General features: G+C 41.1%; 1 protein-coding gene and 1 long non-coding RNA gene across 2 annotated transcripts; one reads left to right on the forward strand and one right to left on the reverse strand.

Annotated features, from left to right (window-relative positions):
* Positions 1–10,939: 10,939 nt before the first annotated feature.
* LOC148894922 (uncharacterized) lies at positions 10,940–22,378 on the reverse strand. The gene is made up of 3 exons (XR_016115749.1): positions 21,786–22,378; positions 11,156–11,330; positions 10,940–11,067 (listed from the first exon to the last, which is right to left on the reverse strand). It is a non-coding gene; the product is annotated as an uncharacterized LOC148894922 (long non-coding RNA).
* fhl2a (four and a half LIM domains 2a) lies at positions 12,455–21,695 on the forward strand. The gene is made up of 6 exons (XM_089002431.1): positions 12,455–12,614; positions 16,177–16,341; positions 17,189–17,363; positions 18,612–18,781; positions 18,847–19,033; positions 20,094–21,695. Exons 2-6 carry the CDS (start codon positions 16,186–16,188, stop codon positions 20,243–20,245), a joined length of 840 nt encoding a protein of 279 aa, XP_088858557.1. The 5' UTR covers positions 12,455–12,614; positions 16,177–16,185; the 3' UTR covers positions 20,246–21,695.
* Positions 22,379–22,738: the final 360 nt, after the last annotated feature.

Below are 22,738 nucleotides of genomic sequence, written 5' to 3' on the forward strand. Positions count from 1 at the left end.
GATTCAAATAGTTCTGAAGAGGAAAGCATACCTGTTTGCAATAGTTTAAAGAATTATATGTGCCATTTTGAGGCAACATTGAGGGGAAATGTCTCATCGAAATAGAGGCACAAAATGGCGACCTCCTGTGACCACCTCTGTTTCCACAGGCTGATAAATTCCTTATATGGCACTTGGACACCCTCTTCTGACGGCTTTTGGGTGCAACACGAGGTCCCCAGACCAAACAAGTACAGCAGAATACATTGACGTGATGGAAGGACCGCTACAATGTGTCTTTTTTTACGGTCAGGGGCAGTTCTTAAGTGACGTCACGTACGGACTGGTCACCAACTCAAAAACAAGACTTCATGAATATTCAACGCGAGTCTTAAAACGTAAAATATAGCTATACGCTGTGGAATCGTTGCAAAATACGACAAATTATGGATTTTAATTATGGAAATTACATATTATCAGTTGTCCTTTCTGAGGAAAGTTAATGTGAGAGATCCTTTGGTTTATGTTGGATGGGGGGAAAAAAAACAAAATTAATCTCACATGTCCTCGCTTTCACCCGAAGAGGACGTATCAGTCAAGTTAGAGTTACACAGGTTAGAGCTTCATTTTCTACCTCTTCCGCCAAGCTAGGATATCTACCCCCACCCCCGAATTCTGCATCCACTGCTCAGGTTTCACCTGCTGGAGCTGAATGACAGAATTGAGTGACTGCTGAGTTGGCTGGCTCTTTAGTTACAAGGTCCAAGGAGCAGAAGGTCTATTTTGACCAAGGGGTAGCCACTGGAAAGAATGATATAGATCCGACTCAGCATGACTCCTGGGCAACTTGGGCTATTCTGTAGGCTTGTGAAACATGATTTTTGTGGATTGGTAGATTGGTCCAAGTTTTGGTACACAGTCACAAGATTTGTGATTGGTTGAATCACTGGGCTGGTTTTTTTTTTTCAGTAATAACCATAAATTGAAAAATGTTATTTGGTGCATTTGACAGCATTAGAAAATTAAATTATACATGGGGTGATCCAATTACAAGAGGAAATGGCAACAGATGTAAAGTGAGTTGGGCCCTTCTTTTCCCCCTTAGAGGTCATTTCAGGATTTAAAAAGTCTTCCAAGAGCTATATTCTCCATCCTTCCACATCCACCCATCCATCCAACCCATACACTCACCCATCCATCCATCATCCATCCAACATCCAGCCATCATCCATCCATCCGACTGATCCATCCATCCATCCATCCATCCATCCATCCATCCATCCATCCATCCACACATCCATCAACACATCCAACTGATACACCCACAACTGATACACCCACCCACTCATGCATCCATCCATCATCCACCCACCCATCTATCATCCATCCAACCATTCATCCACCCATTCATCCATCCATCCATCCATACATCCATCCATCCAACCCATACACTCACCCATCCATTCATCCATCCATCATCCATCCATCCATACATCCATCCATCCAACCCACCCACCCACCCATCCACCCATCATCCATCCAACCATTCATCTACCAACCCATCCCTCCATCACTCATCCACCCACCCACCCATCCATCCATCCATCCATCCAAGCCCACCCGCACATGCATCCATCCACACATCCAACCTATACACCAACCCACTCATCCATCCACCCACCCACCCATCATCATCCAATTACCATTCACCCACCAATCCATCCACCCATCCATCCATACACCCATCCACACGTACACACATACAACCTATACACCAACCCACTCATCCATCCATCATCATTCATCCATTCAACCATCCACCCTATCCATTTCTACATCCATCACCCACCCATCCATCCATCCACACATACAACCTATACACCAACCCACTCATCCATCCACCCACGCACCCACCCATCATCCATCCAACCATTCATCCACCAACCCATCCCTCCATCACTCATCCACCCATCCATCCATCCATCCATCCAAGCCCACCCACACATCCATCCATCCACACATCCAACCTATACACCAACCAACTCATCCATCCACCCATCCATCCATACACCCATCCACACGTCCACACATACAACCTATACACCAACCCACTCATCCATCCATCATCATTCATCCATTCATCCATCCACCCACCCATCCATCCACCCTATCCATTTCTATATCCATCACCCACCCATCCATCCTTCCACACATACAACCTATACACCAACCCACTCATCCATCCATCATCATTCATCCATCCACCCGATCCATTCCTACATCCATCAACCATCCATCCATCCATCCACAAAGATTTTTTTCCTGCTTTTTCTGTGATCTATAACCTGTAGACTACAACTCAACTCGTTTTTTTAAAAATAGCATTTTTACAAGAGTTTGCAGAAAAACTCAACTACAAACATGTCATTCGAATGAATTGAGTGTTTGTAGAATACGAAGACAGCACTCAAGTCATTTTTAGTCATGTCGGGAGGCATGCATTTATCCATATACTGTCAACTGAAAATAACTTCACAGTTGCTCAGGGCTCAGGTAACAACCAATCACACCTGTTTTCTGAAGCGGATCCATCGCAGCCTTGCTACATTTTTCTTGAATGTTCTTCAAATATCCAGCCTACTGGTGCACTTTTAAAGGACAACAGACGCCTCCGGACAAGTTGTGTCCATAATTTGTAAAATCACTTCAAATGACTTCTACTGAGCGTATTTTACAAAAATTCCACAGCATATTGCGATATTTTACGTTTTAAGACTCCCGCTGAATATTCAGGAAGTCTTGTTTTCGAATTGATGACGATGCCTGACGTGACGTCGCGTAAGCAACGCCCCTGACCGAGAGAGCGAAACACAATGCATTTTGGGTACTTTGTTTGGTCTGAAAACTTCGTGTTGATGGCGAAATTAGAAGGAAAACATGTAAATAACTCGACATGTAAATAACAAGACTACTATTTGATACTAGTTGACACAAATTCCCAGCAGACAAATTAGCCCATTTCCAACGGAGCTTGGGCGCCATCTTGTGCATTTTCGGGGACGCTACATTGGAGTCCAGACGCCTCAAAATGACACCGAAGGACTACTTTAATCGATTGCAAACATTGATGTTTTCCTCTTCGGAACTATTTGAATCATATTCATAACTGGATGAGTAACAAGAAAGCATCTTCTCCGAATCTGAAGCCATTGTTTTGATTCTAGAGCAAGGCAAGACTTACTAGTGTGACGTCACGAACAAGGGGGCGGGACCTTCTGAAACTCGGCATCTCCGAAGTCATTTTTAAGTAGTTTCGGGACACTTTAACTCATTTTTATTGGTGTTTTTCATTTGAGTAAAAATATCAGCCTGCGTGTTTTGTGTATTTTAGATGCTATAAAACGTTTTTCTGATGTCAGTTAGCAAACAAAAAAATGGTGTATTGTATGTATTGTATTGTAAGTTGCAGTTGGACTGATGTTATTACAAGCTGAAGCTGTAACAAAGCCCTTAACATGGACAACTATCATATACACGAAAATAAAGCAGTCACAAAGATAGTAGAAAGCACCAGGGAGTAAAACTAAGATGAACTGTGTGATTACTAAGAAATACGCAGAGCAAATACACGGAAAGACCGATATCCGATTCTGCACACAGGCCTCCTGGGGAAACTGAAACAGTGACAGGCGAGTACATGTAACACCGTATACTGTATATTTAGACTGAAACTAAAACAGCAAATGTACTATTTGCTTGACAACTATATCTTATCATACCCAACGTTGCTTTTCTATCACAGAAAACAAGCTGTTATTGAAAGTCCACCTACCTATTACTCATACTATAGTGTGCTTTAGGGCAACACCTAGCGGGATTTTGTGAATTGAATCACTTCAGATCCTGATCCCGCTTTCGGACACTTGAGGCCTGACAACGGAGAGCGGCCATGGCAGCTGCTATTGCCATGCAACGAGCAGAGTTAGCCAGATAAACACACTCAGGAACAGAGGGCTTTGGTTGCTGGCATGACAAGTGAGTTGTTTTTCACTCAGTCACTGAATTTAGAATAGATGAAGAGTCAAGCGTGAACAGAAATTAACTACCGGTTGCATCTGGGGATATATCAGTTTTACCTTCCAGATTAGGTATTTTCCCTGGCGCCCAATATATTAAATAATAATAATAATAATACATTTCATTTATAAGCGCCTTTCAAAACTCTCAAGGACACATTACAGTCAAAGGATAAGTTTTTCTGTGGCACATGCGCCAAGTAACTCAAATAGATACAAAGCAAGCTAGTTAATAGAGAGCTAATAGATAACAAATAGATGGCTAACTAGATCGTTAGCTAGCCAGCCAGATAGCTAAATAGATAGATAGCCAGCTAGGTAGCTAGCTAGGTCACTGGCCAGCTAGGTATCTAGGGAGCTAGCTAGCTAGATACATAAACAATCTTGAACGCAGAATTCCAAAATGATACGAGCGAACCTTCCAGATTAGTTATTTTCCCTGTTTGAAAAGGCGCTCAATATATTAAATAATAATAACAATAATAATTTCATTTCTAAGCGCCTTTCAATACTCTCAAGGTCACTTTACCGTCACAGGATACGTTTTTCTGTGGGTGAGCAGCGGCAGCCACATGCCAGCGTTCACTCAACCCGGAAGTAACTCAAATCGATATAAAGCTAGCTAGCTAGCTTATAGCCAATAGATAGCCAATAGATAGCCAGCTAGTTGGCTAGATAGCAAATAAGTAGACAGATAGCTAATAGTTAGCCAGATAGCTAACAGATAGCTAATAATAATAATAATAATAATAATAATAATAATAATAATAATAATAATAATAATAATACGTTTCATTTCTAAGCACCTTTCAAAACTCTCAAGGACACTTTACAGTCACTGGATCAGTTTTTTCGTGGGTGAACAGTGGCAGCCACATGCGCCCGCGTTCACTCAACCCGAAAGTAACTCAAATCGATAGAAAGCTAGCTAGACATGTCAGCAGCATTCGAGTGAACAAAGAAAATAAATAAAAGAGATTTTCAAAATAAAAGGGCTGCCTGGGTTGAATCATCCCACTAATCTTTTCAGGGATTTAGCTGCTTGGAAACACAACACCGGTTTAAATGTGTGTGGATTTGCTAAGTCATATATAGACCCGCTTTTCTGCGATGGCAGCGGATGCAGGCTGCGAAAATGAGGCTTGGTCAATATTGGTCTCAACGTGAGGTGACAAATCTCGATGATAATCTGAAAAAAATGCTTAGGGATGAAGTGTATGCCTTGGTGTTCAAAATGCTGCTAAGAGTCTGATAGAGAATAAGGAGTTATCATATCTAAAAGTTTCATGCTGTTATATGCTTAGTCAACACGTGTGACTGGAATACACAATTGAAGCATAGACAACCTGGGGTCAATCTGAGGTCAACAGACACAGCAAGTTAAACTGTCATCTTCATCTAGGAGATCTGGCCTGGCACAGAATTTAGGACTTGGGAAACTCCTTATCACAGAAGTAATTTACGACTTCAAACTCCTTCACAGGAAGAGCTCATTAGCCAGGTTACAAATTTATCACTTCATGGAAAACACAATGTTTTATTGCCACCAGCTGCTTAGAACGCAAGAGGTGTGGTATTCCAATCAAGAAAATTATGTTTTACTAATGTATCACTTTAATTTGCATGTACTCTCAATAAATAGCTTGGCAGAGGGCGGCAGAATTCAGACGTCTGTCATGAATGGCTACGTCTCCTGCCGGCAGTAAATCTTTCTTTCTGATTCCGAGTCTCTGTCCACAGTGTCTGACTGTCACATCTCTGACAGAGTCCCATGAATCTTCTTCTTTTCCTTTTGGCTTTTCCCTTCAAGGGGTCGCTACAGCGAATCAGTGTCCTCCATTCGAGTTACGTTATAACGGCACATACAAACATTTTTGCGGGTACTGTATGTCGAACAATGTTTAGACAGAGATGCTGTAAATAAAATTTTGTATTGCGTGCCTTTTACCGGCCGAGCTCGCTTGTGATTGGCTGCGCACAAGCCATCTGTACACTTGATGCAAAAAGCTATCAACCCAGCTAAACAGAAGACAATTGATGAGGAACTAGGTAAAATTATCACATAGAAAGCACCTACAAGGGATCATTCCTCAAGATGGTGAAAGAAGGTTACGTTCCTCATCAAGTGTTTAATGCTGATGAAACCGGCCACTCCATTCCATCAAGCCATCAATGACCGTCACAAAGGTAAATAAAATGACTTTATTATACAGTATAGTTTATTTCTTTAATTATAATACCATATCACATTTATTATACATAAAATAAGGTATGTGTTGTGTAGTTTTAAGTCTTAGAAAATTAGAAAGTAGAAAATTATGTTTTATGGGGACTTGGGAAGGAACGGATTATTCTCATTTTAATAGTTTCCTATGGGAAATTAATTTTTGGGATACACACTTTTCGCCTTACACACTGTCTGGGAACCAACTAAGTTCGTAAGGCAAGGTATCACTGTATCTCGTTCGTAAGGATGGATGTGCGTCTGTAGTACCAAAAAATAAATAGTTTTGACAGCGTCCCAGATGCTGCGCAAAGTCATTAGTAGGGTCAGGAATGGCGCAACACAGACTCTGGTGTTTGGGCGTTTATAGTCCCGATAAAGCCTTTCCGCCATTTTATTTGATATTCTAAAATATACATGGGAGCAGTCATAGCCAAATAATTAAGATTGTCACCTGCCACCAAGGGAGGGACCCCCCACTTGAAGGCCATCCCCGGTCACATGGCTGTGCCTTCCTTAAGCAAGACATTGATATCCCAAAATACTCGACACGCCCCTGCTTGACTGTGTGCCAATAACAAAGTGTGGTTGCTGTCATGGACACAAGAAAAAAAAAAACGGGATCTTCTTGATATTTATAAATTATCTTCTGTGTGTTAGCCAAGCCCTCTTTTCGTCCCGGGAGAAGGAAATTTCCTGGAGCCGTGCCTCGGGAGAGTATTTCTAACTTAAAATTATGACATTCAGAATGCTAAATTATAATTAATAGTTGATTAATGAATGGATGAATGGGCAGATTTGAAATTTCTAAAACATTTGTATTTATATCGATACTGTACGTATATCAAATGATGTTGACTATAACAGAGCGGATATGTTGAGCTTGACAACATTGTGGAAATGTGTCGCTGGCTTGGACCAAATACACAGAGATACACCGATCAATATTTCAAATGGAACAATATTTGATTATCTATCATGACCTGAAAAATATATCCATATATATATACAGTGATACCTTGGCTTATAAAACTTAATTGGTTCACAGATAGAGTGTGTAAGGCGAAAAGTGTGTATCCCAAAAAATAATTTCCTATAGGAAACCATTAAAATAAGAATAATCCATTCGCAGGTCCCCATAAAACATCATTTTCTACTCTCTAAAAGCTACTAAAACTACATATAATATACCTTATTTTATGTCTAATAAATGTGTCATGGTGTTATAATTAAAGAAATAAACTGTGCTGTATAATAAAGTGGTTTTATTTACCTTTGTGATGGTCGTTGATGGCTTGATGGAATGGAGTGGCCGCTTTCATCAGCATTAAGCATCAAGTGTAAAGATGGCTTGTGCGGGTTATTTGTGGAACCTGATTGATGGGAATTTTAACCTTGCAGTCTACACTCTGCCTTTGAACTATCAAAGTTGAAACGACTCCAAATTCCACTGCTTCCTATCCATTTTACATGTCACAGCAGCAAATTGATGAGGAACTAAGTAAAATTATCGCAGAGACTATCAATCGATTAAAGGAGTCCTCCATTGGAGTCCAGACGCCTCAAAATGACACGGAAGGACTTCTTTAATCGATTGCAAACATGTATGCTTTCCTCTTCAGAACTATTTGAATCATATTCCTCCCTTTTCCTTTCAGAGACCTTCTTTATGGCGCTCAAATCAGGTGCAGGGATCAATTTCCAGAGTTTTCCAGGATGCTCATATAATATCACTGTTGAAAGTACAGGAATTCCATTGCAATTGGTCTCTGGCGTCCTAAAAGCGACGACACGGTACGTCTTTCCTGACCTTTCCAAGCGACCTCTTATTTTGACGGCACAATGACACGGCCGAGCTGAAGCATCATGCGACAGCTGCAATTTTATCCCTTGGACTGCACAGCTGAGCTGGACACCAAGGGTGGGGGTCACTGAGGGCCAGCTAGACAAAAGTAATGGGGGACACCAGCAAGGCTGGAAATAGTTTGCAGAATCAAACATTTCAGACTTTTCTCTCAGATGTTTGTTTGTTTGTTTCATCGTTAACAGCTAAGCCCATTTCAACCGTGTTGTTGACTAATCTATCTATCAATCGATCAATCTTTAAAGGACAACGGACACCATTTTTTTGTTTCCTAACTGACATCAGAAAAACGTTTTATAGCATGTAAAATACCCAAAACACGCAGGCTGATATTTTTAGTCAAATGCAAAACACCAATAAAAATGACTTAAAATGTCTAAAAACGACTTCAAAATGAAACCGGAAATGGCCAGTTACAGAAGGTCCCGCCCCCTTGTTCGTGACGTCGCGCCAAGACGTCTTGCCTTGCTCGAGAATCAAAACAATGGCTTCAGATTGGAAGAAGATGCTTTCTTGTTACTCATCCAGTTATGAATATGATTCAAATAGTTCTGAAGTGGAAAGCATACATGTTTGCAATCGATTAAAGAAGTCTTTCCGTCTCATTTTGAGGCGTCTGGACTCCAATGTAGCGTCCCAGAAAATGCACAAGATGGCGCCCAAGCTCCCGTTGGAAATGGGCTGCTTTGTCTGCTTGGAATTTGTGTCAACTAGTATCAAATAGTAGTCTTGGTGCAACACACCAGGATTCACCATCGCGTTATTTATGTGTTTTCCTTCTAATTTCGCCATCAACACGAAGTTTTCAGACCAAACAAAGTACCCAAAATGCATTGTGTGTCGCTTTCTCGGTCAGGGGTGTTCCCTCCGTGACGTCACGTCAGGAATAGTCACCAACTCGAAAAAAAGACTTCCTGAATATTCAGCGCGAGTCTTAAAATGGAAAATATGGCTATGTGCGGTGGAATCTTACGCTAAGTAGAAGTCATTTGAAGTCTTCTTCTTTTCCTTTCCGCTTTTCCCGTCATGGGTCGCCACAGCGAATCAGTGTCCTCCATCTTCAGAGGTAGGATCCGCATGTTTATTTTGGCCAAGCTTTTACGTCGGATGCCCTCATGACACAGCCCTCTGTATTTATCCGGGCTTGGGACCGGCACAAGAAGACGCTGGCTTATGTCCCCTTGTGGCTACAGAACAAGCAACTCTACGAAGTTAATAAAGATGAAGATGTTCAGTAAAAGGCTCCCAAACACAAATTTTAAATACTGATATGTATGGAGTGATTTACAAATTATAGACACAACTTGTCCGGAGGCGGCGGTTGTCCTTTAAAGATAAATTTAATCTGAACAGTTTTCTAATGACTCTTAACTACAAACGGAATTCCTACAAAATCTTCCAAATAAACCAAGGATGCCTCGAGTAAAATTTGTTTTCATTCACATTCCAAAGTGCTTTGCTTTGTCATATGTTTCACCATATTTCTGTCATTAAACGGGAAACCTGGTTGTAAATAATGGAGGCTTTTTCACATTTTTTTTCCCGTTTGTTTTTAGTTTGTCTCATTACTTACATCGTCTAAATATCTCGTCATCACCCTGTTTGACAAAGACATACAGTATGCATGAAAACATGCCCCATTTCTGTGACAGACAAAGTAATCCAATCTATTACTAGTCATGTTCTGTTTAACGAGTACAACATGTTGCTCTGTCTTCGTTTCTATCATCTGCTTTAAATTACGCCAAATAAGAGTCAAAGGACATGACATCCCGTTTGTCGGAGTCTCCACTTTTGAGGTTTTATGATGCATTGTGCCATATGCAATGCTGTAAAGGACAACCGACACCATTTTTTTTGTTTCCAAACTGACATCAGAAAAATGTTTTATAGCATCTAAAATACCCAAAACACGCAGCCTGATATTTTTAGTCAAATGCAAAACACCAATTAAAAAATGACTTCTAGTGTCCCAAAACTGCCAAAAAATGAGCTTGGTACTGGGCAGATTCAGAAAGTCCCGCCCCCTTGTTCGTGACATCACTATGGGTCACACACTGCCTTGCTCCAGAATCAAAACAATGGCGTCAGATTCGGAGAAGATGCTTTCTTGTTACTCATCCAGTTATGAATATGATTCAAATAGTTCTGAAGAGGAAAGCATACATGTTTGCAATCCATTAAAGAAGTCCTTCTGTCTCATTTTGAGGTGTCTGGACTCCAATGTAGCACCCAGAAAATGCACAAGATGGCGCCCAAGCTCCGTTGTTAATGGGCTGATTTGTCTGCTGGGAATTTGTGTCAACTAATATCAAATAGTAGTCTTGGTGCAACACAAAACGATTCACCATCGCGTTATTTATGTGTTTTCCTTCTAATTTCGCCATCAACACGGATCAACACGACATTTTCAGACCAAACAAAGTACCCAAAATGCATTGTGTGTTGCTTTCTCGGTCAGGGGCGTTGCCTACGTGACGTCACGGTAGGTATCGTCACCAACTCAAAAACAAGACTTCCAGAATATTCAGCGCGAGTCTTAAAAGGTAAAATATAGCTATATGCCGTGGCATCTTTGTAAAATGCGCTCGGTAGAAGTCATTTGAAGTGATTTCACAAATTATGGACACAACTTGTCCAGAGGCGACGGTTGTCCTTTAAATATCTTGTCTTTGTAATTCAGTTCACAGTTTACAAATTGTTGTATAATGTTCTCATGTTAAACACAACACTCCAACGTTATTGGAATTAGCCTGTATGTTAGATGAACGCATTCTGCTGTAAAGACCCTAATTTTGTTTCCCCTCCCCACACACACGCACAAACTATTCAATCTGTGGCGCACCACAAATAGAACACTCGAAGAAGCACCATTGACGTGTTTCTCCTTGGAGAGAATCCAGGGACTGTTAGGTCAGGAAAACCTGAGCGTAAGCAAGAAAAGCTTGACTTGAAAGAACACTGTGCTATTTTGCATGAGAGGATGAAGAAAATAGCGCTATAATTTCTCACCATGTGATTGTCTGTCATCGCCAGGCCTGGATACAATATCCGAAGCATTACAGGATTGGGATTGGATGCATCTTCCCCAATGAGTGAAGGTAGAAACAGATGAGACACATGAGCGGGAAGGGAGATGAAAATCCTCTGGGTTGGACACCCGACCCTTTAGATGCTGTCCTGTTGCCTGCAAAAATACAGTGATACCTTGGCTCACAAACTTAATTGGTTCCCGGACAGAGTGTGTAAGGCGAAAAGTGTGTATCCCGAAAATTAATTTCCTATAGGAAACCATTAAAATGAGAATAATCCGTTCCCAAGTCCCCATAAAACATAATTTTCCAATTTTCTAAGCCTTAAAACTACACAAAATAGAATCAGAATCAGAATCAGAATCATCTTTATTGCCAAGTATGTAGAACACACAAGGAATTTGTTTCCGGTAGAACACGCTGCACTAGTATCGTTGTCAAAAAAACTGCTAAGTGGCACTTATTTTATGTGTAATAAATGTTCTATGGTATTTTAATTAAAGAAATATAAACTGTACTATATAATAAAGTTGTTTTATTTACCTTTGTGATGGTCGTTGATGGCTTGATGGAATGGAGTGGCCGCTTTCATCAGCATTAAACACTTGATGAGGAACATAGCCTTCTTTTTTCACCATCTTGAGGAATGATCCCTTGTAGGTGCTTTCTCTGCGATAATTTTATCTAGTTCCTCATCAATTGTGTTCTGTTTAGCTGGGTTGATAGCTTTTTGCATCAAGTATACAGATGGCTTGTGCGGGTTGATTGTGGAGCCTGATTGATGGTATATTTAACCTTGCAACCTGCTGCGTTCTTGACCAATCACGTGGCTTTAACTGACGACTGGGGGCGGGGAACAGAGGACCAAAACAAGCCGGGTGCCATTTCCTTGTCACGGTGGCAGCTCCGTGTGTATCCCGAAAGATAGTTCATATGCCAAGGTAAAATGTTCATACATTTAACGTTCGTAAACCGAAGTGTGTTTTGGTGTGTGTTGTTTTCCCCTGAGAAATGAGATAATTGTCATTTTTCTTGGAAGATGATTAGAAAAGCATCTGGAAAAAAAAAATTACCAAGAAACTATGTTAAAAATTTCCCAACATCGGCAAAAATGAATGCCGCATTGTGAAGGTGACCGTAAATCATCTGAGTGACCGTAAAAGGCCACATGGTTGACTCTGGGAGGCAGGGAGTGAATAAGGGTGGGGGGGTCAGGGTCTCGAGGGTTATCTCTAAGAAGCGCTGCTTTATTTATAGATCAAAAAAAAAAAGGGGGGGAAAACCCTAACAACCAGCCAGCCACTCCTAATATTGTACCTCCCCTATTTTCAATTAGCTCCTCATGGGTGGAGTAACGCAATTGACTAGAAGCCTTCCAGTGAGTCTCGCCTCAGTCTGATCCAGAATCTGCACAGACACAAACTCCTCACACAGGGAAGGTAAGACCGATCCATCCATCATCCCCAAATCATCTTCATCTCCATTCTTTCATCCCACTTCTGCAATCTCATCACCTTTTTCCCATCTGCCCCCCAAGATAGACCTCTTGACTTTTTATCATCCTAAAAGTAGCCCATACTAATCGCAGAGGCAATTTCTTCCTTAAAATTGACTACATTTTCAGTTCCGACAGCAGATAACATCTGATCTAATGGACACCTTCGATTTAAACTCGTTCACTTGATTTAGTCATTTAGATGATGCCATTATTGAGGCTGGAGATCAGACCGTCCCATCTTTAAGCTTGGCAGCAGATGGTGACTGCCTTTTCGTGGCATTTTCACATTTTCTGCATCCTTGAAATGTCAATATGATGGAAAGAGAGCTAACATCTATGGATAAATAGTCTGGTAAATATAAGGAAAACTAAGATTGAAATGATTTATCATTGACTCTCCTAATATGGAAACTACAGCCCTAGATGAGATCTCTAAACTGCTGTTGACATGAGTATAGCGAAAAATTTCAGGTGAAGCTAAACGTTTCTTCTCTTGACTATATTTTCATTGCCAATATTTTGTAAGCGCATCTCTGAATATACTCGACATTGCGATAATATCATAGCGAGAGGTATTTCTGTGGTAACATTTTGGTAGATATTTTTACAATTACTGTATTCCAAAGTGCCCCGATTGACATCCGGTTGTAAAAATATTTCCTGTCACATGTTACTGTTTGGAAATTAAAATACAGTTATACCTTGGCTTACGAACTTAATTGGTTTCCAGACAGAGTGTGTAAGGCGAAAAGTGTGTATCTCAAAAATAAATTTTCCATAGGAAACTATTAAAATGAGAATAATCCGTTCCCAGGTCCCGATAAAACATACTTTTCTAATTTTCTAAGCCTTAAAACTACACATAATAATACCTTATTATATGTACAATAAATGTGCTATGGTATTATAATTAAAGCAATAAACTGTACAGTATAATAAAGTTGTTTTATTTACCTTTGTGATGGTCGTTGATGGATTGATGGAAGGGAGTGGCCGATTTCCTCAGCATTAAACACTTCTTTCACCATCTTGAGGAATGATCCATTGTAGGTGCTTTCTCTGCTCACCCGCACAAAAAATCCAGTGACTAAAGTGTCCTTGAGAGTTTTGAAAGGCGCTTGGAAATTAAATGTATTATTATTATAAACCATAAACATACTTATATCAGCTTAAAACATACATTCCATACAAAATATAGCACTGAAGCAACTTACGAACAAATTCACCTTACGAACGCCCGTTCGGAACGTATCTTGTTCGTAAATTGGGGAGCGTCTGTATGTTCTCCCCCAAAACACTGAGTATCTATCACATCGTTGCATCATCATTAGCATTGCAAAAATATTGTGTCATATCATACTGACTGAAATCGCCACACCTACATACATACAAGCCTTAAAAACAGTTGCGCTAGACTTTGCAGGGGGCGACCTTCATCATCATCATCTCACTGGCTTTAGCTTGTCCACCATCAAAGGCAGCCCAGCTATCTGGGAAACAGCTGCCCAACGCGTCGGACCAACCCGCAGATTGTATTTGTGGCCGTTCAGATTAGCTGTTTTTATTTTTAGGCAGGCGATAAATCCTCGTGTACGTTAGGTGAGTCATGGTGGTCAGCGATAGACAATGACAGAACGTGGGTGGGGGGGAATGGAAAGATTCAACCGCTCGGGCTTGGAATATTTTCGGGAACATCATGTGTGGTTTTTGCTGAACTAATTCCCTGCCAGACATGTGCAAAAAAATGTATCCACTCCAGTGCCAGGGTTTTTGTCATTGTCAGTCGAATTCCAGGAGCCACAGAATATTGAGTTTTCGGACTACATAAACATTCAATGTAGCGTCAGAAACCTTAGACTTTCCTCTTTCATCAGAAAAGAGAGTTAATGCCTAAATTATTTGAGTCTGGAGTTATAAGCTTGAAATGAGGGCAACAAAAATCAATGCAATACATACACATTGGTTTATATAGTGCTTTAACAACAGCTGAAGCTGGAACAAAGCGCTAATATGTAAAAATGAAAAATGATGCTCCCTTGTGAAAGGGAAAAAAAACGTTGCAAGAGGCCATGGCCAGTGCTTTATTGGCACCCAAACAAGAAAACAGTGAAATTTGGACTTGTTTCAACTTTGATAGTTCAAAGGCAGAGTGTAGACTGCAAGGTTAAAATATCCCATCACTCAGGCTCCACAAATAACCCGCACAAGCCATCTGTACACTTGATGCAAAAAGCTATCAGAACACTAGCTAAACAGAACACAATTGATGAGGAACTAGGTAAAATTATCGCAGAGAAAGCACCTACAAGGGATCATTCCTCAAGATGATGAAAGAAGAAGGCTACGTTCCTCATCAAGTGTTTAATGCTAATGCAAAGGTCAATAAAACCCCTTTATTACACAGTACAGTTTATTTCTTTAACTATAATACCATAGCACATTTATTATACGTAAAATAAGGTATATTTTGTGTAGTTTTAAGGCTTAGAAAATTAGAAAGTAGAAAATTATGTTTTATGGGGACCTGGGAACAAATTATTCTCATTTTAATGGTTTCCTATGGGGAAATTAATTTTTGGGATGCACCCTTTTCACCTGACACACTCTATCTGGGAACCAATTAAGTTCGTAAGCCAAGGTATCACTGTATCTGATCTGATCCTGCCGCCCCATTTTAAAACTGCTCACAATAAACCACTACACGTCTACATTTAGGCACAGGTTGAATAACCAGAGTCGGATTTACTCTGCAAACAGCTGCAGCAGTGAAAAGCCCTTTTTTTCCAAGTGTCATTCTAGCCACTTATACGCCTAGCGACAAAGGCTACTGTAGCGCTGACAGCTGGAGGTTAGCTGATGGCTTCTTACAGTAACAGTCTGAGCATTGGTCAGTGTAAGCTCTCAGTCTTACAGGAGTGGTCCATCGATGAAAAGGTTTCTTCAGCCGTCATCTGTACTTCTTTGAAGGTGTCGGACGTTAGTTAAGCTGATGAGGTGATTCCAGGGCAAATTGGGCAATCGGTCCAGTCGTCAGTCAGGACAATAGAAGGAATCAGTGGAGCCGCAGGGATTAGTCCTCTGCTCCCGCCAACCTGAGAGCAGGGACCAATCGTAGCAGAGTCCGGCACCGCCACGTCTGGACAGTAGGGATATATATATATAGGGCTGAAACTACCAGTAGGACTTTAGTTTGCTGACGAAGCTCCTTGGATAAGTAGCGAAACGTCCGACACCTTCAAAGAAGTACAGATGACGGCTGAAGAAACCATTTCATCGTTAGCATTGACGTGCTAAAGTTTTGTGCACACGCGCACCCAACCAAGCCATCTCGCATCCCAAGTCGACTGATAGGGCGTATTTATAGCCTCCTCATTTCCAGCCAGAAGAAAATAAGAGCCCACTTAAAGACGAAGGAAACATTGAGAACCTTGAAACGTGCAAAAAGTACACACAGTACACACTTGTCACTCTTTGTTTCTTCTTTTTGACAATTTTATGTGAAGTGGGTGAAAATGACGGACCGCTACGACTGCCATTACTGCAAAGAATCCCTCTTCGGGAAGAAGTACGTCCTCCGAGAAGAGAATCCCTATTGTGTGAAATGTTACGAGAGCCTCTACTCCAACACCTGCGAGGATTGCAAGAAGCCCATTGGATGCAATACCAGAGTGAGCACACCGACATTGTGTAAACACTTGCATCCATGGTCATTTTTTAGACAAGGAGGGTGTTAAAAGACAAGCGACACCTCCGGACAAGTTGTGTCTATAATTTGTACGATGCCTGACGTGACGTCACTGAAGGAACGCCCCTGACCGAGAAAGCGACACACAATGAATTTTGGGTTCTTTTTTTCGCCTGAAAACACTGTTGATGGCGATATTAGAAGGAAAACTACATAAATAACGCGATGGTGAATCATTGTGTGTTGCACCAAGACTACTACTTGATACTAGTTGATACAAATTCCCAGCGGACAAATCAGCCCATTTCCAACAGAGATTGTGCGCCATCTTGTGTATTTTCTGGCCGCTACATTGGAGTCCAGACGCCTCAAAATGACACGGAATAACTTCTTTAATCGATTGCAAACATTTATGCTTTCCTCTTCAGAACTATTTGAATCATATTCATAACTGGATGAGTAACAAGAAAGCACAAAAAAAATGCGACCATTTCTAGATATCTATTAGCTATCTAGCTTTCGATCTATTTGAGTTACTTCCAGGTTGAGTGAAACCTGGCGGGTGTGGCTGCATGATAAGTTTTTCTGTGGGTGAGCAGCGGCAGCCACGCGCGCCAGCATTCACTCAACCCAGAAGTAACTCAAATAGAGAGAAAGCTAGCTAGATAGCCAATAGACAGCCACTAAATTGCTAGCTAGAGCTAATAGAAAGCTAATAGATACCTAGCTAGAGTTAATAGATAGTTAGCTAGAGCTAGAGCTAATAGATAGCTAGCTCCAGCTAGTAGTGATGATGCTACATTGACATTTTGTGTCCCTTATCCTGGCAGGACCTGTCTTACAAAGACCGCCACTGGCATGAGGAGTGCTTCAAATGCTTCCAGTGCAAGCGCTCCCTGGTAGACAAACCTTTCTCCACCAAGGATGATCAGCTGCTTTGCACCGAGTGCTATTCCAACGAATACTCCTCCAAGTGCCACGACTGCACGAAAACCATCATGCCAGGTGGGCACGAAAATTACAAATACTACACCGTCCTATGTCTGTGGACGCTCTCAGAGAGACGGGAGGGAGAGCACGTCTCCAGCAGATATAGACAACAGGAGTGATGTCGTTTTGAAAAGGACCTATCATCTGCTAGATACAATCAGGAATATTTATTATTAGACTGAAACATGATAGCTTAAGGTTTGTATATTGTTGTGAGGACAACAATGGAACTTGTCTCCCCGGCCACCACACTCAGAGGCTCTCTGCCTTAAAAGCTTTGCATGCCAATCAAGACGTGATCAGCCACAGGTGTTGGGTTTGGATTGCTGCCTTCCACCAGATGGGGCCAAAACTCTCTCTGGGTGCAGCCAGCCATCTTAAGGGAATATATTTCCCCTCCAGGCCTCTCGTGACAGACATGTATACTAACATATACAAATAACTAAACTATGGACTTACTAACTGATAAGAATAAGTAGAAATGAAATAACATGGGATGTTTTTAGGATGTGTATATAACTAGTTCTAACAGTAATTATAAAAGAGGACAGTGCGCTAAAAACAGAAGTCTTTAGGAAAGCCACGTACACCGACCAAGACTTACTTTTTGAATCTAACCGCCCTCTACGACACAAACTAGGAGTTATCAGAACCCTAGCGAAAGAAAATAGATGGTTTGAAAGGGGAGTAAAAGAAGCTATTGTCATAAAACAGCAAAATCCTTCACTAAATCGCCACGGCGGAGTGAGGCCCAATGTGGATCGTTCCTACCACCGACTTCTTAGGCAACGTAGGCTTAGTTATGCTGATGAGGTGATACCAGATCAAATGGGGCAATCAGGCCAGTCGTAGATCCCATTCTCAAGCAGGACAATAGAAGTAATCAGTGAAGCCGCAGGGAGTAGTCCTCTGCCCCGCCCAACCTGAGAGCAGGGATCAATCATAGCAGAGGCTGGCACCACCACGTCTGGACAGTAGGGATATATACAATAAAGTCTCGTTATATCGATATTGGATATATCGATAGTCCCGGTTATATCGATATTTTTTCGGACTCCCTTGAATATCGATATAACGAGACTTTACTGTATATATAGGGCCGAAACTACCAGCAAAAGATTTTATTTTGCTGACGAAGCCTCTTGGATAAGAAGCGAAACGTCCGACACCTTCAAAGAAGTACAGACGACGGCTGAAGAAACCTTCTCATCACTATTTAGATTATGTTTCCGTATCATGTGTTTTGTTGTTGTTGCTGTGAAGGCTCCAGGAAGATGGAGCACAAAGGCAACAGCTGGCACGAGACTTGCTTCACCTGCCAGCGATGCCAGCAGCCCATCGGCACCAAGAGCTTCATCCCCAAGGAGAACCACAACTTCTGCGTGCCCTGCTACGAGAAGCAGTTTGCCATGCAGTGTGTGATGTGCAAAAAGGTAGCGAGCGGGAAAGCATGCTCCTGACGTAGCGCTATAACGTCAATTTCAAAACTCCATTTTAGCCCATCACCACCGGCGGCGTGACCTACCGTGAGCAGCCGTGGCACAAGGACTGCTTCCTGTGCACGAGCTGCAAGCAGCAGCTATCTGGACAGAGATTCACCTCCAGGGATGACTTTGCCTACTGCCTCAACTGCTTCTGCAACCTCTATGCCAAGAAGTGTGCTTCCTGCACCACTCCTATCAGCGGTAAACACATATATTCAATATACAGACACTCCCCAACTTATGAACAAGATACAAACACTCCCATACTTACGTACATTCGAGTTACGAACAAGTAAACATACACACGTTTTTGTAGCAACATATGTTGTACAGTGATACCTCGGTTTACGAACCCCTTTGGCTTACGAACGTTTCGGTTTACGAACGCTAAATTTATGAAAATTTTACCTTGGCATACAAACTATTTTTCGGGATACACACAAGGCTGCCACAATGTGCCATGTGTCGTACGCGAACGAGCCCGTTCTAACAAGAAAATGGCCGCCAACTCATTTTTGTCCTCTATTCCCCGCCCCCAGTCGTCGGTTAAAGCCACGTGATTGGTCAAGAACGCAGCAGTGAGTAGAGGTGGTTTAAACATTAAAGAGACAGGCAGACGACAGAAAGAGAGTGATAAAATGGATAGCAAACAGTGAAATTTGGATTCGTAGCTAAATAGCTAGCCAGACAGCTAATAGATAGCTAGCTAGATAGCCATCCAGCTAACAGATAGCTAATAATAATAATAATAATAATTTTAGCTGGCTACCAAGCTAGCTAGCTATTTACTGTCTATTAGCTTTCTGGCTGGCTAGCAATCTAGCTTGCTATGTATTAGTTATCTAATAGCTACCTAACTTTCGACCTATTGGAGTGATTCAACTATCTAGCTAACTATCTATGAGTTATCTATTAGCTAGCTTGCTATCTTTCTATCTACTTGAGTTACTTCCGGGTAGAGTGAACGATGGCGCATGTGGCTGCCGCTGCTCACCCACAGAAAAACAGATCCGGTGACTGTAAAATGACCTTGAGAGTTTTGAAAGGCGCTTATACTGTAAATGAAATGCATTCTTAGTATTATTATTAAGTGAACCGTGAAGTAGCGAGGGAACACTGTACTGTATCCTTTCGTCCATTAAAAAAAAAATAAATAAATCCAACTTCCTGTTACAGAGAAACTTCCTGTGCTTCACTGTTTCATTGGTGTAAAGTCCCAGAAATCCAATATGCGCTCATTTTGTTTTTTTTGTTTATTCAGGCCTCGGAGGCAGCAAGTATATTTCTTTCGAGGAGCGCCAGTGGCATAACGATTGCTTCAACTGTAAGAAGTGTTCCGTATCCCTGGTGGGTCGCGGTTTCCTGACCGAGCGTGATGACATCCTGTGCCCGGAGTGTGGCAAAGACATGTGAAGGACGCAAATCGCCGACATACACGCGCATACAATCATACATGGAAATGCTTAAAGGACAACCGACACTATTTTTTTTTTTTGTTTCCTAACTGACATCAGAAAAACGTTTTATCGCATGTAAAATACCCAAAACACACAGGATGATATTTTTAGTCCACCAATAAAAATGACTAAAAAGTACTAAAAGTGTCTAAAAAGTACTTCAATTTGAAACCGGAAGTGGTCAGTTTCAGAAGGTCCCGCCCCCTTGTTCGTGACGTCACGCCAAGACGTCTTGCCTTCATCAAGAATCTGCTTTCTTGTTACTCATCCAGTTATGAATATGATTCAAATAGTTCTGAAGAGGAAAGCATAAATGTTTGCAATCGATTCAAGAAGTTCTTCAGTAGCAATTTGAGCCGTCCAATGTAGCGTCCCAGAAAATGCACAAGATGGCGCCAAAGCTCTGTTGGAAATGGGCTGATTTGTCTGCTGGGAATTTGTGTCAACTAGTATCAAATAGTAGTCTTGGTGCAACACACAACAATTTACCATTGCGTTATTTATGTGTTTTCCTTCTAATTTCGCCATCAACACGGATCAACACCAAGTTCGGTCAGGGGCGTTCCTTCTGTGACGTCACGTCAGGAATCGTCACCAACACAAAAATCAGACTTTTTGAATATTCAGCGCGAGTCTTAAAACGTAAAATATAGCTATATGCTGTGGAATCTTTGTGAAATACGCTCAGTAGAAGTCATTTGAAGCGATTTTTACAAATTATGCACACAACTTGTCGGGAGGCGTCGGTTGTCCTTTAAACCACAGGTGTCAAAGTCAAGGCCCGCTGGCCAAATCCGGCCCGCCACATCATTTTTTTTCGGCCCGCGAAAGCAAATCAAACTTGTTAAATTCCATGATGATTGCTAAAATCTGAGCCAAAATTTCCTATTTTTGGATGTCAACCACAAGAAAAGTCATTATTCTTGACTTCAGATTTGAAAACGAGTTATTCATTAATTTGCTGTGTGCTCTATATGTAATATTTGAAGGGATTTAAACATTCTAATGGCTTCCCCAAATTCATAACGGCCCTCGAGAGGAAACCATAACTACAATGTGGCCCGCGGCAAAAAAATGACTTTGACACCCCTGCTTTAAACGGTCGCGTCAGACACCATTAGTATTCTTTACTTCTTTCTAATGTGCATTTTTGTTGGGCTTAGCTACTTATTTTACAAGGACTTGATGAATATTGTTAACATAATCATATCTTGCATGAATATAGAGGACATGTTTGCAACTATGAATTATGGTTTAGCGTGAGCGTGATTGCAGATTGCATGCTTCTAATTTGACTAAATCCATGTGATGCGCTTGGATGAGCGACTTGTTGTTGATTTGTGTAAAATGTAGATGTGCATGAGGTCAGGTTTACGGACTAGCCAAAATAAAGAGTTAACAATTAGCATCATGTCTCTTATTCATATCGCGATCCATTTTCTGCCATATTTCGCTAACGGTTGTCTGATGCAAATGCCAAGGACGGCTTTCATTACCATGATGTCCACGAGGGGGCGCCAGAATGTTGCGATGAAGCAAAGGGTGACTCAGAAACTTCCAAACTGGTGATTTTATCTTGGGATTTTCCAATCGAGCAACTGCGAAAAAACAATGAGCAAAAATGGGTGAATAAAGGCCATTAGGACAATTGTCGGGCAAAGCGGACAACCAATTCCTGAAGTCTATTTTTTGTTTTTTTTTTCCTCACTTCAACCATTTTTTGTGTTTGTTTTTTCATTACTACACTATGTCACTTTACATACGACACGACCTGATTTACATTCAGAAATTATATGTATTGTCTGTTGTCAATTGTATGTCATATTTAGCTAGTAGCTGCATATCTAGCTAGCTATTTGAGTCAGGAAACATATTAGCTAGCTAGCTATTAGTTATGTGACTGTAAAGTGACCATGAGAGTTTAGAAAGGCACTTATAAATGAAATGTATTATTATTATTATAAGCTGTATAGCTATCTAGCTATCTATCTGTTGGCTATCTACTAGCTGGCTAGCTAGCTTTACATCTGTGTATTTAATAGTGACATTCAGTGTATTAGCTAACAATCTAGCTACTAGCTCTAGAGCTATCTAGCTAGCTATCTTTTGGCTATCTATTAGCTATCTAAGAGCTGGCTAGTTAGCATTCTATCTATTTACTTCCAGGTAAGTGAACGCTGGCGCGTGTGGCTGCCTCTGCTCACTCACAGAAAAATCCTGTATCCTGTGACTGTAAAGTGACCTTGAGAGTTTTGCAAGGCGCTTAGAAATGAAATGTATTGTTATTAGCTATATAGCAATCTAAGTATCTAGTAATCAAGCTAGCAGTTGGCTATTTATTAGCTATCTACTAGCTGGCTAGGTAGCTTTCTATCTGTGTATTTAATAGTGACATTTAGTGTATTAGCTAACTATAGAGCTAGCTATTAGCTACACAGCTATCAAAGTG

Source organism: Hippocampus bargibanti, linkage group LG08 (assembly GCF_051943395.1).
Source record: "Hippocampus bargibanti isolate YZ-2025 linkage group LG08, ASM5194339v1, whole genome shotgun sequence".
NCBI lineage: Eukaryota > Metazoa > Chordata > Actinopteri > Syngnathiformes > Syngnathidae > Hippocampus > Hippocampus bargibanti.

Coding starts and splice junctions, on each gene's coding strand:
- fhl2a (XM_089002431.1), top strand. CDS start 16,186: ATGACGGACCGCTACGACTGCCATTACTGCAAAGAATCCCTCTTCGGG. Junction 18,782..18,846: donor AGTGTGTGATGTGCAAAAAG/GTAGCGAGCGGG, acceptor ACTCCATTTTAG/CCCATCACCACCGGCGGCGT. Junction 19,034..20,093: donor CTGCACCACTCCTATCAGCG/GTAAACACATAT, acceptor TTGTTTATTCAG/GCCTCGGAGGCAGCAAGTAT.